Source organism: Folsomia candida, unplaced genomic scaffold (assembly GCF_002217175.1).
Source record: "Folsomia candida strain VU population unplaced genomic scaffold, ASM221717v1 Fcan01_Sc001, whole genome shotgun sequence".
Taxonomy (NCBI): Eukaryota; Metazoa; Arthropoda; class Collembola; order Entomobryomorpha; family Isotomidae; genus Folsomia; species Folsomia candida.
Genome location: NW_019091193.1, coordinates 23,183,536 through 23,197,560, shown reverse-complemented (window position 1 = coordinate 23,197,560; position 14,025 = coordinate 23,183,536). Strand labels below are relative to the sequence as shown.

Sequence of the window (14,025 nt, the reverse complement as noted above, 5' to 3'; positions counted from 1 at the left end):
GGTTAGGTTGAGAGGCTTTAATAATGTAAACAGCCTGTTTATTAATGGGAAGTTGTAAAGTTTGATTAAGTGTGGCGTACCAGCTATATGCAAACATATCCTCGGAAACATGTTTGCTGATTAGTTTATAATTCCATTAATTCCATGTTCATTGTCAATAAATCGAAAATCACGAAAATACTGTGAAACGTGCTTGCGCTTTGAGTTATGTACATACATATGGCTTGTAAATCTATATTTATAATCATTCATGTTTTGTATTTTTTAGCCAACTTTTGGTAATTTAAGCAAGTTCACAAAACATTTTGACAAATGCAATAAAAAACATTCCAACAGCATCAAAATGTTTTTGAATAATTGTTACATTCGTGCACTTGTGAAAACTGACAATGAGTACTTTATTTTTTTCAAGCGTCTTTTTTGGCCGAAACATTCGCTAAAACTTAAGGCACTAGTTGTAGCATCAGTTTTGTGTGTCGGTTTAGGGCTCATTGTCAATTTGTACGTCCCGATTTATACTCAAATAATTGGTAACTTGAAATATTTTTAGTTTTAGGTACGAATAACAATGAAATACTTCAAAGTTAGATATTTCTTGTAGTCGATTTATTGTTGAGAACAAGATCAGAAGAAAAGGACGTAAAAACATCAATATTCAACACACTGTGCATTTTTATGGTGCTGAAGGTGCTTCAAGGCGTTGGCACGCTTAGTTTGCTCAACGTACTGCAAGATTTCCTGTGGATACAATTAGAACAAAATGCTCGCAAAACAGTGCAAGTGTGTAAAACTTCGCATATTTAAGTATTTAGTTAATGACATTTTATATACTAATAACTTTCACGAGTTCTTGATTAATCAAATCGCAGGTTAAATTTTTCTCACATCTTCACAAGCTGAGCATGGAGTGGCAGGTATCTAACAAAACTGGAGACATCTTGGGTGCACTGGAGCGTGGTTCGGAAGCAGTGACGTCCATCATGGAACGTGTCCTTTACTCGATTGTTCCAACCATTGCCAACCTTAGTATTGCGATAATATATTTGTCCATCCGATTTAATGGAGCCATCGGACTCACCGTGCTCTGTCAGACAATTTGCTATGTGTGGACTACTCTAAAATTTACAGAGTGGAGATCGCGATATCAGAAATGCTTGAATAGAGCTGAAGACGAACAGAAGCAGCAAGCCATGGAATCACTGCTTAATTTTGAAACGGTGAAACTATTTTGTAACGAAGGATACGAAACGGAAAAGTACGCCCAAAAGATTGACAGATTTAACAAACACCAATTCTTTGTCCTGGCCTCGCTGAATTTACTCCAACTTTTGCAAATAGTCATTGTTAACCTGGGTCTCTTGATTGGCTCAATAATTTCCCTGTCGTTAATTGTAAATGACTCTACTCTGGCAGTGGGAGATTATGTGCTATTTACTTCCTACATGGCCCAGCTCATCCTACCATTAAACTATCTGGGATCACATTACAGGTAGATAATATGTAGATACGTAAAATTTGTGGCATTCAACAGTACTCCCATTAATTTCATCACGCTTCCCTTTAAGAACATTGCGCATTGACCTGACCAATGTGGACCATATGATGAATATCTTGAGACAAAAGCCAGATGAGTGGACAAGTTCAACCACAGAGACCACAAATAACAATGAAATTTCTAGTGGTCAAATAGATTTCAGGGAAGTTTGTTTCAGTCACAATGAAAATAAGCCGGTACTTCAAGGCTTATCATTCTCAATTCCAGCAAAGAAGACAATTGCTCTAGTAAATTATCTATACTTACTGTAAATGTTCATGACAATGAGTTCCTGCAAGTGCTGTATAATAATGGATTTATTCAGGTTGGAGAATCTGGAGCAGGGAAGACAACAATTGTACGATTACTGACTAAGATCATCGCATCATACTCTGGAGATATTTTAATTGATGGGCAAAGCCTAAAAGCATGCAATGCTTCCTCTCTACGGAAATTGATTGGGGTCGTACCGCAGGATACCGTTCTTTTCCACGATACGATCAGGTGAGCAAGTCAAAGATGCTTATGCACGTATGCATATTGTAGATATGGGATAATCTGTTACTCTGTGTGCAGAAATAACATAAGATATGCCAAGTTGGATTCATCCGACACGGAGATTGTTTTGGCCGCCCAGTTTGCCCAGATTCATGATAAAATTATGAAACTTCCTCAAAAATATGACACAATGGTGAGCACATATTTTATTAATTTGCACAAACTAATCCTAAGACAAATAAAACATTATGTATTATCGACTTATATCTCTAGGTGGGTGAGCGAGGGCTGAAATTGAGTGGTGGGGAAAAGCAGAGGATATCAATTGCAAGAATGTATCTGAAAAATTGTCCAATAATTATTCTTGATGAGGCCAGTTCAAATTTGGACGTTAAAATAGAAGCGGATATCATGACGTCGTTTGCAAAGCTGTGCAGAAACAGAACATCTCTGATTGTTACGCATCGACTTCAAAGTTTGCTCCATGTCGACGAAATATTAGTGTTAAAAAATGGAGCCATCGTTGAGTCAGGCACTCATTCGCAACTTATGACTAATTTGGAAGGAGAATATTATGGAATGTGGCAACAACAGCACAGAGAGAGGACAGAAATGAAGTGAGAACGTCCTCACAGAGGATTTTGTACAAATATATATTGTATAAAAAATATACTGATTTAATAAAATGTGACACTTCTAACTATCTGTCAACTAACCTTTGGTGGGTTTTATGTAGAAAAAAATATACTTACAGTGATGATAAACACTGCTTTTTAATTGAATATTTATAAGTGAAATTCGTATTTACATACTTAAAAGACTCTGATTATTGTTACTAGGAAAGCATGTAGGGGTTGGAGTGCTTGATTTTGTATCGATCGAAAATTCCAGTATCTTTAGCAAAGCGGAGATCTCTCCGCAGCACGTCCCACGAAGGAGTAATGCAAGACGGGTACTCTTCAGGCATGAGTTCCTTCATCTTTTTACTCAGAAAAACGTCCTTATTTCCGGCACGCCATGAAGTGTAGTAAGGCAGTTCTTGGTCCCGAAGGTGAAGCAATTCCGTATCTTTGGACATTGCAAATTTTACCAGCTGCACCATCTCGTCACTGGAATCCATCTGCTTCCACATATCCACAAACTCGCTCGAGTCCAACACCGTAACAGTGATGCCGAATTCTCGAGCAAGAGCTTCAAACTCTCGTTCGTCACCTATGAGAAAATAGTTTTAGTTTGTACAAGCAAATGATAACCAACGATGTGCACAAATTGAGAGAAGTCTCTCAAAATGGTTCCCCTACCTAAATGGGGATTTAGCACATTGAACATTTCATAGCCAGCTTTCTCGTTAAAGAACAAATCCATGGAGAGTTTGGCACATTGGTCCACTGCCATCAGGCTGAGAGGAACGGACGATCCGTGCATGTAGCCCGTGTAGAGATATGCCAAGCATCTCGTCATCAAGAAACTGTTCAGCTGAACGTTACCCCCACGGACAGCATCACCTCCAATCTGTGGAAGTCTGAATACTTTGCAGGGAACTCCAGCAGCCACGGCCTGTTCCGCCAAACGGTCACAAATTAGCTTGGAAATGGAGTAGGCTGATTGTGGGAGAAGAAAGACTTCAATCTCGTCGGGCCAGTTCTCTGAAAATGATCCATCAGTGTCCACAGCAGCCGCAGCAGCGAAAGTGGAAGCGTGATAAACGTACTTGAGTTTCTTCTCCACTGCAAACGACAGAACGTTCTTCATCCCGTTTACATTAATGATTCGACTGCTTTGAGGATCTTCGGAGTCCCGATAAATTTCCTCGAAAGCAACCTTCACGGCCAGATTAAATACAACGTCAACTTCAGAGAGAAGTTGAGAGTAGACTGCGTCACAAAGTCCAAAACGAAGTTCTTTAACATCGCCCGGGATGCATTCTATCTGTTCCAAATTAATTTCAGAAAGGAGTCCCTTCTTCTCATAAACTCGTTTGAACCTTTCAGATGGCGAGACCAAGGGTGTGTGCTGCATGAGACAGTAAACTTTTTTGATCTGGTTCCGTTTGAATATCTCCCGGACGATGTAGGGGCCTAAGGTTCCCGTGGAGCCAATCACGAGGACGGTGGATGCTTGGGACAGAGGACGAAGTTTGGATTTCATTTCAGGGTCGACGCGAATATTTTCTGGGAGTTTGGCATCTCGAGCAACTAAATCCTTCAGCTCCTCCGCGGTGGGTGGGGCGAGTTCTTCCTTCCCGGATATGAGTTCCACTAATCGGTCAGTCAATTGGGCCACAGTTTTGCAATCCTTGACCGCATTGATGGAGATTTTGACCCGTTTTCCCACCGAGGCCTGAAGCCCGTTCTTCATCTCGACCATAAGAAGCGAATCAAATCCCATGTCCTGAAAGTTGACTTGGTCCTCAATCTCTTCGTTCTTGTCCATCTTGAGCGTGATGCGGATGAGGCGTTTCAGAAATCTGCGAACAATATCGCACTTTGCGTCTCGGTTGGATGCGCAGTCATATTCTCGCCAAAACTCATCTCCATCAATTTCGCGATGACTTTGGTTAGCGTCGTCTTCAAAGTCTGCTAAAAGTCCCCGCGTGGACACCAGAACTTTTTTAATTGCAGCCAAATCTGTTTCGTGAGCAATAATCTGTGTCTTGTGACTCTTTACCGCATATTCCAAGGCAGTAATTCCTTGATGTATGGTGATTGGCTTATTAAAGGGGACAACAATATTTGCGCATATACCCACCTGTCCCCACTGCCCCCAATTCACTGACGTTCCGGGCAGGCCGAGGGAGGAACGGTAGTGCACCAAGGCGTCCAAGTACTGGTTTGCTGCCACGTAGTTGCTCTGACCATGTGCTCCAACCGTGGCGGTGACGGATGAGAAAAGGACAAAGTGCTCCAGAGGAAATGACATCTGAGTGCTTAATTTATGCAGATTCCAAGCCCCTTGAATTTTACAATGAAAGACGTTCTCGAACTTGTCCCATGTCTGGTTTTCATAAGTTGCGTCATCCAATACGCCAGCAGCATGCATAATTCCTCTCAAAGGGGGCAGGGCACCAGAGTCAAACTCTTTGACCTTAAGTGCCACAAGTTGACCCATATCTCCGACATCGCATTGGCGCACCTCCAAACGAATTCCTAGTTTCCGAAGCTTTTCTAACTTGTCTAAGGCATCTGATTTTGGAAGACTTCGACCAAGAAGTAGGATCGTCTTTGCTCCATTATTGCCCATCCAGTTTGCTACCTCGAGACCAATTCCGCCCAGCCCTCCGGTGATAAGATAGGTGGATATTCCATTGAAAAGTGGGGAAGAAGGTTCCCCAGATGTAAGTTTTGTTCCGATTTCGGGCATGGTGAGCACAATTTTTCCAATATGTTTCACTTTCTCCATGTGCTCCAAAGCATCGCGAATTTCAGCAGCATCGAAGCGTACAAATGGCAGCGGCGTCGGTCGGTCTTGTAGGGATTGCATGAGCTGTTCCTGCAAGTAGTCCGACAATTCGGTGATTTTCTCTTCCGTGTGAGTGGAAACATCGACGACTTCGTAGAACACGTCCGGCCTCAGCTTCTTTACTTGTTCCTTGCTCCAAATGTTCATTTTGCTCATCTCGATGAACCGAGCTCCTTTTTCGCAGACGGCGAGAGTGGCTTCTTTAAAACCTGGCCCAGTGAGAGAATTCAGTACAACTGTGACACCTCTGCCACCCAACGATCTCCGGATTTCGGTCTGGTAGTCGGTCGTTCTCGAGTTGAACACGTGGGTCAGTCCCAAGCTTCTGAGGTAGTTGCGCTTCCGCTCATTTCCAGCCGTGACAACTATCGTGCAGCCAAGTCGCTGAGCAATTTGGATTCCGAGTAGACCGACCCCACCCGAAGCAGTGTGAATAAGGACGATGTCACCTTTCGTCGCTTTGGCTGTATCCACAAGACACGACGCAACGGTCAGCATTCCCATCGGAAAAGTGGCAGCCTCCGCGAATGTGATGTCGTCCGGGATAATCAGTGTTCTGTAGTCTGGAGACACGAGATGGCTCGGCATTGCGAGTCCTTTTCTTCGGATCATGACGACTCGGTCGCCAACCTTTCTCGAGGCTTTGGGCCCAACTGCAGTGACCACGCCAGCAATGTCCACACCGAGGTAGTTGTAGTTTTCGAAAACCGGGTCAGGTTTTGTGACCATGAGGACGTCCAAAAAGTTGAGAGCATATGCAATCACTTTTATCTCAACTTCCTTCTCACCCACTGGTTCCGGTTCGCAAGGTGTAAAGTGCAGATCTTGAATAAGATGCGACGCGGGAAGGACGAGTCGGAATCGTGGGGTCCGAGGAATCGGGAGTGGCGCAGATTTCGCTTTGTAAGGACGAAGTCGCGAGGTGCAACGATGGCCTTTTCGATACGCCACCATTACGTCTATGTCGGTTGTAAAGAGTTCGGTGAACGCTTCAGCCACGACGTGCTGGAGGGACACGTTCTGATCCCCTTCCAAATCGACGACTTTACAGATCAAGTCTGGATTCTCATTTGATAGAACGTTCAGCATGCCCACGAGCGGAGACGCGGTGGGTTCCGCTTGGTGAAAGTCCAGTGATCCAGTGCACAAGTTGCCTCTTGTAAAAACCGTTACTTTCACGGACGTTGTCTTTACCAAATTCTTGCAAATGTAGAGGAAAGGCTCGCAAATAGATTTAATTGTCAGTTTGCTATCCAAACCGCACAAATAAATTACTCCAACCACGTTCAGATTGGGATCATTCATGTGAACCGCAAACACGTCACGCACTTTTTCCTCCAAGGGTTTTGCATCTCCGTAAAGTTGGTCCGTCGTAATTAAAACTGCGACGTGATTGATCTGCGCCAGACGATCCATGACTTTTGCGGACACTTTGCAATCAGTGGATCCAAACAGTATCCAAGTTTTGAGCTTGCTTTTCTCGTCCTCAACCAGCGACTTATTTTTTATAGAATTTGTTCCCAGTTTAGCAATAATATAGGCATTCGTTTCTTCACAAATCGGAAAGCTGGCCACATCCTGAAAACCCGTCATGTCAAGGATTTTCTCCCAGTTTGTGATGGAGAGCTCGCAATTCCACGGTCGAATGCTATCGTCAAATTTCCAGAACCCTGCGAGGCCCCCGTACAGCAAATTTATTGGTCTCGTGGGTTCTGTCAGTTCTGTGATCAAAACATAGCCACCGGGTTTCAACAGCTTTTTTATGTTGGTGACTGATTCTTGGATATTCTTGGTAGCATGAAGCACCCAAGATGCCACGATGACGTCGTAATGGGCTGGAATAAAACCCTGCTCGAGGGGATCCTTCTCCACGTCGAAAATGGCGAACTTGGCTGAAATTCCGCTCTCCTCAAACAGCGTTTGACCCTTTTGTAAGAACGAGGGGGACAAATCCGTGTACGTGTATTCGAAGTGACTGACTCCAGCGTTGATCATGTTACGAATTAGGTGCGTGGTCGAGCTCCCAATTCCTGCACCGACCTCAAGCACACGTACCACCGATTTGGCCCCCATTTCGCTTAATTGGGACAAAATACTCGAGTCAATGGAGGTCATGTTGTGTCGCTTCGACGCAAAGAGTGATTCCGTGTAGTAAAGTTCGGCCGGGCCACGAACGTTGGTCCCCTCGGGAAAAAGAAGCTCAAGAGCAGACTGTTTTCCAGTCAGAATTTGAGAGAGAAGCTCCCAAACGGTGGAAACTGAATTCATGTCGATATCCACAACCTTCGTGCTGCACAATTGTTTCAAAAAGACGGCGACTTGAGATCGAATTTGCTTCAACTCCGGGAATGGCTTGGGAACTTGGAAGGTGTCGATTTCATTGTTTTGCAGCCATCCGTCTTTCACTAGCTCCAGGAGCAGATACCGAAGGAACTTGTCTAACTCGGGACGGACGCCGAGTTTCTGGACGATTTCAGGATAACTGAACTGCTCATGAAGATCTAAGCCCAGTTCCTTCATTGCCTTCAGAATGTACAACCCTCCAAGTGTGTGTTCTCGCTCCAAGTGATCCTGCTCATCCGCGGTGAGCTTGTTGAGCGGTTCAGAGGACTGAATGGCTTGAAGAGAGATAGAACCGCGCTGAGAATCCGGAACACGTCTTTCTTCTGGACCCAGTTTCTCTCGCCACGTGTACTCGGCCATCGACGGATAAGGGTTCTTTTGAGAGTCGATAAGCGAGAGGATGTTTGAGATGGTTGTGTCCATAAACTCAGTCCCCACCATCGAAACCATGAGTTTACCGTCATCGTCAAAAAGATGAGCTTCGTTTCCAACGTCCGTATTTTTAATGTAGACGTAACCCGAGGGGGCAGAATGACCCCACCACGTGTAGTTGTCTATCTGAACGGGAACGACAAGACGTTTCCGAACCTGCTTGTCATGAAGCAGACCCGACGCAATAATTTGGGTCTGGAGCATCGGGTCCGTAACCCAGGGATGAATTATGAACCGCTCGTGATCCTCTGATGACTCGTGCGAAGCAAACGGAAAGATCCATTCGCCATGATCATCTGGATTCCTCAAGGCACAAGAAACTGTTTGACATGACGGACCAAAGTTGAAACCGAATTCCACTAATTCTTGGTAACTAAAGTTTGTCCGGACCAGTTCCGAGCAGCGAAGCTTAATTTGGGAGAAGTTTCCAACAACCGATTCCTGCAGTGGGGGTGGATTACTTGTAAATGTCGCAGTCGCATTGCGGACCCATTTGTAGTTGTCTTCCTCCAGGAAGACTTTCGTAAAAATAGTTGTGCATATGTCACCTTCTGCGGTTTTCGACACCACAACCTATGGACGAGAAGTAATATTAGTGATACATTATACATTACACAATATGCAAAAAAAATTTATTTCAGCAGTGTTCATACCTGAAATTCAGTGGGCGTCATTTCACTCAAACAAACTGGGGTCAGGATTGAAAAATTCCGAACGCAGAGAGGTGAAGTAGGTTTGCTGTAACTGCCCTCGTTGCACATCGTGGCGGCATATCCGGCCGTCATGCACATGTCGACATAGCCGACGCACGGGAAAATAATCTTGTCGCCCAGGGCGTGGTCTTTGAGAAATGGGAGTCGATGGACGTTGACTGAGCTTTTGAAGATGGTGACGTCGGACGGGTTGGGGACGAAGGAACCGAGGAGTGGATGGAAGGGGTTGGACCCTTCGTCCTTGATGTTCATCCAATACGGCGTCTCCTCAAAGTGGTAGCCGGGCAACTCCACCCTTCGCCCACCCGAATAGCGATGGAAATTGGCCCACGTGATGGGACGGCCCAGCGCGTACAATTTCCCCAGTGCAGCCAGCATCGTCTCCCAATCGTCACACTTTCGACGAAGAGAGGCACTCGTGACCACATCCGCAACCTTCATTAACAAATTAATTAATGGTGATATGATGCAATACGTGAAATTCTATTACTACAAAAATACGCAATGTCACTAACTACGCACCTCGTCAACGTTGGTCATGAGGAGTGTGGAGAGGACGGGATGCGGTCCAACTTCGAGGAACAGACTCTGGCCCTCGTTGACTGCAGCATGGCTCGCCTCCAAAAAGCGCACCCTTTCTCTTGTGTGTCGCACCCAGTACTTGGCGTCGACTTTGCTCACCGTGCGTCCATCCACGGCAGAAATGAACTTGATGCCCGTCGACGCTTCCTTGTAGCCGATCGTACGAGCGAGCGCCTCATATTCCGCAAGCATTGGGTCCATGAGATGAGAGTGAAAGGCGTGAGAGGCGTCCAGCACGTGGGTTTTGATGTCGTTGTTGTCGCAGTAGAGCTTGAACTCGTGGACCAAATCCGTGGGGCCCGCAAGCACGGTCTGACTCTCAGAATTGACCGCTGCCACGTCCAACCACTTTTTCTGATTGGAGAAAGCCCGCTCCAAACTTTGCTCCACTTTCTCCAAACTGGTGCCGACGACGAGCATGCTGGCGGCGGGCAGAGCGTGGATCAGTTTGGACCTCGTGACCACCAACTTGAGGGCGTCTTCAGCCGACAACATTCCCGCAGCCACCGCAGCAGCGAACTCGCCCAAACTGTGACCCAGAACAGCGTCCGGTTTGACACCCCAGGATTCCCACAGACGAAGCAGACAGAACTCCACCACGAAAATTGAGGTTTGGCTGTAAAGGGAAGATTTCAGCAAAGACTTCTGACCGTCATTTAACTCGCTCAACTTCTGTTCCTCCCAGAGTGCAGTTTTGAGTGAAAGCAATCCATGCTCCTTGCTCAACACGGACTCGCACCAGTCAAAGTTGGAACGGAAGACGATGCTCTGTTCGTAGAGCGACCTGGCCATTCCCGGATATTGAGACCCTTGGCCCGTGAAGAGGAAGCAGAGCTGTGGAACCTGATTGGGAATTGGTGCGCCCTTTCTGATCCCCTCCATCGAACTGAGCAGCTCCTCCTTCGTGGACCCAAAGGCCACTTGTCGGAGGTGCATGTGGGGACGACCCGTGTGCATCGAGTACTCAATGTCCCTCAAGAACAGCTCCTTGGGTTCGTTTGTGTCGGGCAGATTCTTGAGCAGATCAGCGTATGCTTTCACCTGGAAGCGGAACGCTTCTTCGGATTTGGCCGAGAAGGTCAGCATCCTCAGCTTTCTCGAGTCCGTGAAGGGGAAGGAATGCGGAGGGAGATTCTCTGGCGGCTCCTGAACCAGCACGTGGGCCTGGGCTCCAGTAATGCCGAAAGAATTGACTCCAGCAATTCTGGGTTTGCCGCCCTTGGGTCTTCGTTTCCAGGGGACGGCCTCCAGGGGGAGCTGGGCGGGAATGGCGTCCAGGTTGATGTCGGGGTTCAGGTTCTTGAGGTGCAAATGCTTCGGGATGAGCTCGTGCTTCATGGCCAGCACCGACTTTTGAATCCCCGCTATCCCGCAAACCGACTCGGTGTGACCGATGTTGGTCTTGACGGAGCCGATCGTGAGCACATTGGTCCTGCCTTTCGACCCCCGCGAATAGGCCTTGGCGACGGCGGCTATTTCAATGGGGTCACCCACGGGTGTGCCGGTCCCGTGCGTCTCCACGAACTCCACGTCGTTCGGGTCCACCCCGGCCCGTTCCAGAGCCAACTGCATTTCACAAATACGACTTACACTTGAAATATTTTCCATGACAATTCTTTTTAAAATGGTGTTGAATTATTAACCTCCATGGCTTTGGCCTCCACGTCGACGGTGGGAGTGCCCATGCTCTTGCTCGGCCCCTCTTGCACGATGGCCGACCCTCGAATGCATCCCCAAATCGTGTCCCCGTCCGCCACGGCATCCGAGAACCGCTTGAGGATGAGAACGCCGATGCCCTCGGCTCGACCAAACCCGTCCGCACTCGCATCGTACGTTTTGCAACGACCGTCCGGAGCCAGAACCCCCTCCATCACGGACGGCGAGAAGGGATGCAGCAGCAAGTTGGCTCCCACCTGTTTCGCCATCAATTAAATTGCACATTACATTTCTCGTGTCACTTTGCTTTTAAATTATATTTGAGGTCAGAAATGAAGTACTCACGGCGATGGCCAGGTTGCACGCGTCGCTCCTCAAACTGTCGCAGGCCATGTCCACGCCAGCCACGGAGGTCGAGCAGCCCGACTCGGTGGAGAACGACGGACCCATGAGTTCGAAAAAGTGGGAAATCCGGGCCGTCAGCGGTCCCAGGGCGTTGCCCATGTAGCCGCGGAGAAAGTCCGTGTCCACGATGCCCAACATTTGCAACATTTCCTTGTAGTCGTTCCGCCACCAACTGCGACCATTTTATTTATTACGGAAATTTATGCTAACGTCTTTTCATGTAGAATATATGAAGTGGAATAAGTGGCATTCTCACCCTCCGAAAACTCCGGTGAGCGTGTTTCGGAGCGTGTTGGGGTCGAGGCCGGCGTGCTCCAAGGCCTCCCAAACGATGCGAAGGGAGAGGCGCTGCTGGGGGTCGAGATAGTGCATGTCCGCCGCGTTGGTGTTGAAGAACTTGGCGTCGAAGGTGTGGATGGGACAGGAGAGAAAGCCTGCCTCCGTCGCCCCCATGTTGTCCATCCGGATGAACGCCTTGTCCTTGGTCCACCGACCCTCGGGCACCTTCCGAATCCCTTCCAACCCATTCGCCAGCAGCGACCAAAACTCCGCAATCGTATTGGCGCAAGGGTAGCGACACGCCATTCCCACGATCGCGATCGAATTGTGCAGCTCCCAGTCCACCAACTGCCCATCCAAGGCTGGACCGTTCACCACCACCTGAAAACATATCAGGCACAACTAAGGTGAGAGGTCAGCAGTAGTCTCATTTCGTTCTAAATTCTCATCTTGCCTCCATGCCAATATCTTCGTTGCACATTTACATACTTGTGCAAAATTGTGCATATGTTGTGCATACTATTAGATGTACGTAGCTACATATGAGTATAATGATGCTTACCTTTGCAGAATGTATCTCGGGGCAAAGCGAGACGCACAACTTGATAACCTCTTCTTCAAGAACACCTCGCTGACGAAATGGCTCGACATCTTGGTCGTGAGGGTGACCATTCACGAAACAAACCATTTTCATGTCCTTCCCAGGGACTGGCGTTGGATGGGCGCTGTCGACACAATATTGTGCATTATTATAAACATACGATATAAATGCAAATGTTGCTAACAGTGCTTGTGAGATCTAATTTGAATTATTGAATGCAAATCATAAAGCGAAATTTTTTCACCTCTTGAAATCCAACTCCACGCAGTAACTCAGTTCCTCCATCTTGAGTTTACCCGGATTCTCAGCCACAAATTTTCCACCTGTAAATCAAAATTTATTAATGTATGGTTTATGTATGTGGAGAGTGGAAATTGCATATTTGAGCTGTAATCAAGGCATTTACCGTTCTCACGTTGGACCACAAGTTCCGTAATCAGGTCGTGATCCTCGGCTGCCAAGCTTCGCGACTTGGTGAGCACGACGGCCTTGTCCTCTCGCACCCACTGAACTCCATGGGTTCGAAACAGGTCGTCACAGTTTTTGAGGGGAAGGCAGGCGCAGTCCAGGAAGACGGCCTTGTGCAGCCCCTTCAACCCGCCTGCCACCCGCTTCGCCACAGATCGGAAAAGCACCCCCGGCACCGGTTCAGCCCAAAACACCGAACCCACTTCACCCTGCAGGCGGCGACTAGGATCAAAATTAAAAGGCATCGTCAAACACTTTGCATATCAAGTACAAACGATTTATGGGAATTTCAATTTTATGCTGGAAATTGAGACGGGGCAAGTTGAGATTGTTGAGACATTTCGTCTCATTCGCATTTAACTAATGGTTGTGGGTATATATCTTTATTGACAAATAAGTTATCAACGTCACTCACCCCAGGTCATGCGACACATTGTCCGACACGATGACGACCAATGGCCTCGTCGTGAGCGACCGTTTCAAAGCACGGGCCAGAAGGACACATTTCCAAACCTCACCCTCGTCCCCAGCGTAGCTCACCCAGTGTTGTTTTAGGCAACCTGAAATTCAAATGTGACATTGATTTTGTGGCATTATGCATACGTGCAAGCAAAACATGCCCTGTTATCAAATTAGTCAAAAATTATGAATAAATAGTCACCACTCACTTGACATTTTCTATAGCACAAGGTCAATGTTCCGCTGAACTTTTTGGAAATTTGGCTTGGCAAAATTTAGCTCCAGAGTGAAGACTCCCCTTGCAACGACTCAGCAGTAATGCTCACCCTGACTCTCACATAGATTCGTAAACGGTTATTGCTGAGGAAAATGAAATGGGATTCACAGCATCTTTTTATGAATTAGTTTCTTAGGATTAGTTTATGGCATTTTAAGTCAATTCGGAGGTGCATTGCATGATGTATGTATGTACATATGTTTGTGTGTGTGGTGAATTGTTGCTACATGATGTGGATGGAACCTGCCATTTGATGATGGTCATCCCAATTTTTTGCGAATTGGTTGGTTGATGGATTAGCTTTGTGTCTGTGTGCAGC

The 14,025-nt window shown here is 46.8% G+C and overlaps 2 protein-coding genes across 2 annotated transcripts; one reads left to right on the top strand and one right to left on the bottom strand.

The window, feature by feature from the left end:
* Nucleotides 1-260: 260 nt before the first annotated feature.
* Nucleotides 261-2,735, top strand: LOC110844629 (ATP-binding cassette sub-family B member 6, mitochondrial). Its single transcript, XM_022090878.2, has 7 exons — nt 261-530; nt 602-780; nt 870-1,489; nt 1,566-1,782; nt 1,860-2,038; nt 2,111-2,225; nt 2,306-2,735. Exons 1-7 carry the CDS (start codon nt 344-346, stop codon nt 2,651-2,653), a joined length of 1,845 nt encoding a protein of 614 aa, XP_021946570.1. The 5' UTR covers nt 261-343; the 3' UTR covers nt 2,654-2,735.
* A 123-nt stretch (nt 2,736-2,858) lies between these two features.
* On the bottom strand, nt 2,859-13,215 carry LOC110844619 (phenolphthiocerol synthesis polyketide synthase type I Pks15/1). Its single transcript, XM_035859855.1, has 10 exons — nt 12,909-13,215; nt 12,747-12,825; nt 12,464-12,626; nt 11,879-12,282; nt 11,563-11,794; nt 11,205-11,474; nt 9,502-11,127; nt 8,920-9,414; nt 3,334-8,839; nt 2,859-3,244 (listed from the first exon to the last, which is right to left on the bottom strand). The coding sequence occupies exons 1-10, from the start codon at nt 13,213-13,215 to the stop codon at nt 2,868-2,870; spliced, it is 9,459 nt and encodes a 3,152-aa protein (XP_035715748.1). The 3' UTR covers nt 2,859-2,867.
* Between the last annotated feature and the right edge of the window lie 810 nt (nt 13,216-14,025).

Bases quoted from the DNA above. Each gene is read 5' to 3' on its own strand.
- LOC110844629 (XM_022090878.2), top strand. From the start codon at position 344: ATGTTTTTGAATAATTGTTACATTCGTGCACTTGTGAAAACTGACAAT. The intron at 781-869 runs GTGTGTAAAACT...ATCAAATCGCAG, and splicing joins ATGCTCGCAAAACAGTGCAA to GTTAAATTTTTCTCACATCT. The intron at 2,226-2,305 runs GTGAGCACATAT...TTATATCTCTAG, and splicing joins CTCAAAAATATGACACAATG to GTGGGTGAGCGAGGGCTGAA.
- LOC110844619 (XM_035859855.1), bottom strand. From the start codon at position 13,215: ATGCCTTTTAATTTTGATCCTAGTCGCCGCCTGCAGGGTGAAGTGGGT. The intron at 12,627-12,746 runs GTGAAAAAATTT...TTGTGTCGACAG, and splicing joins GTGGAGTTGGATTTCAAGAG to CGCCCATCCAACGCCAGTCC. The intron at 8,840-8,919 runs GTATGAACACTG...TCTCGTCCATAG, and splicing joins TGACGCCCACTGAATTTCAG to GTTGTGGTGTCGAAAACCGC.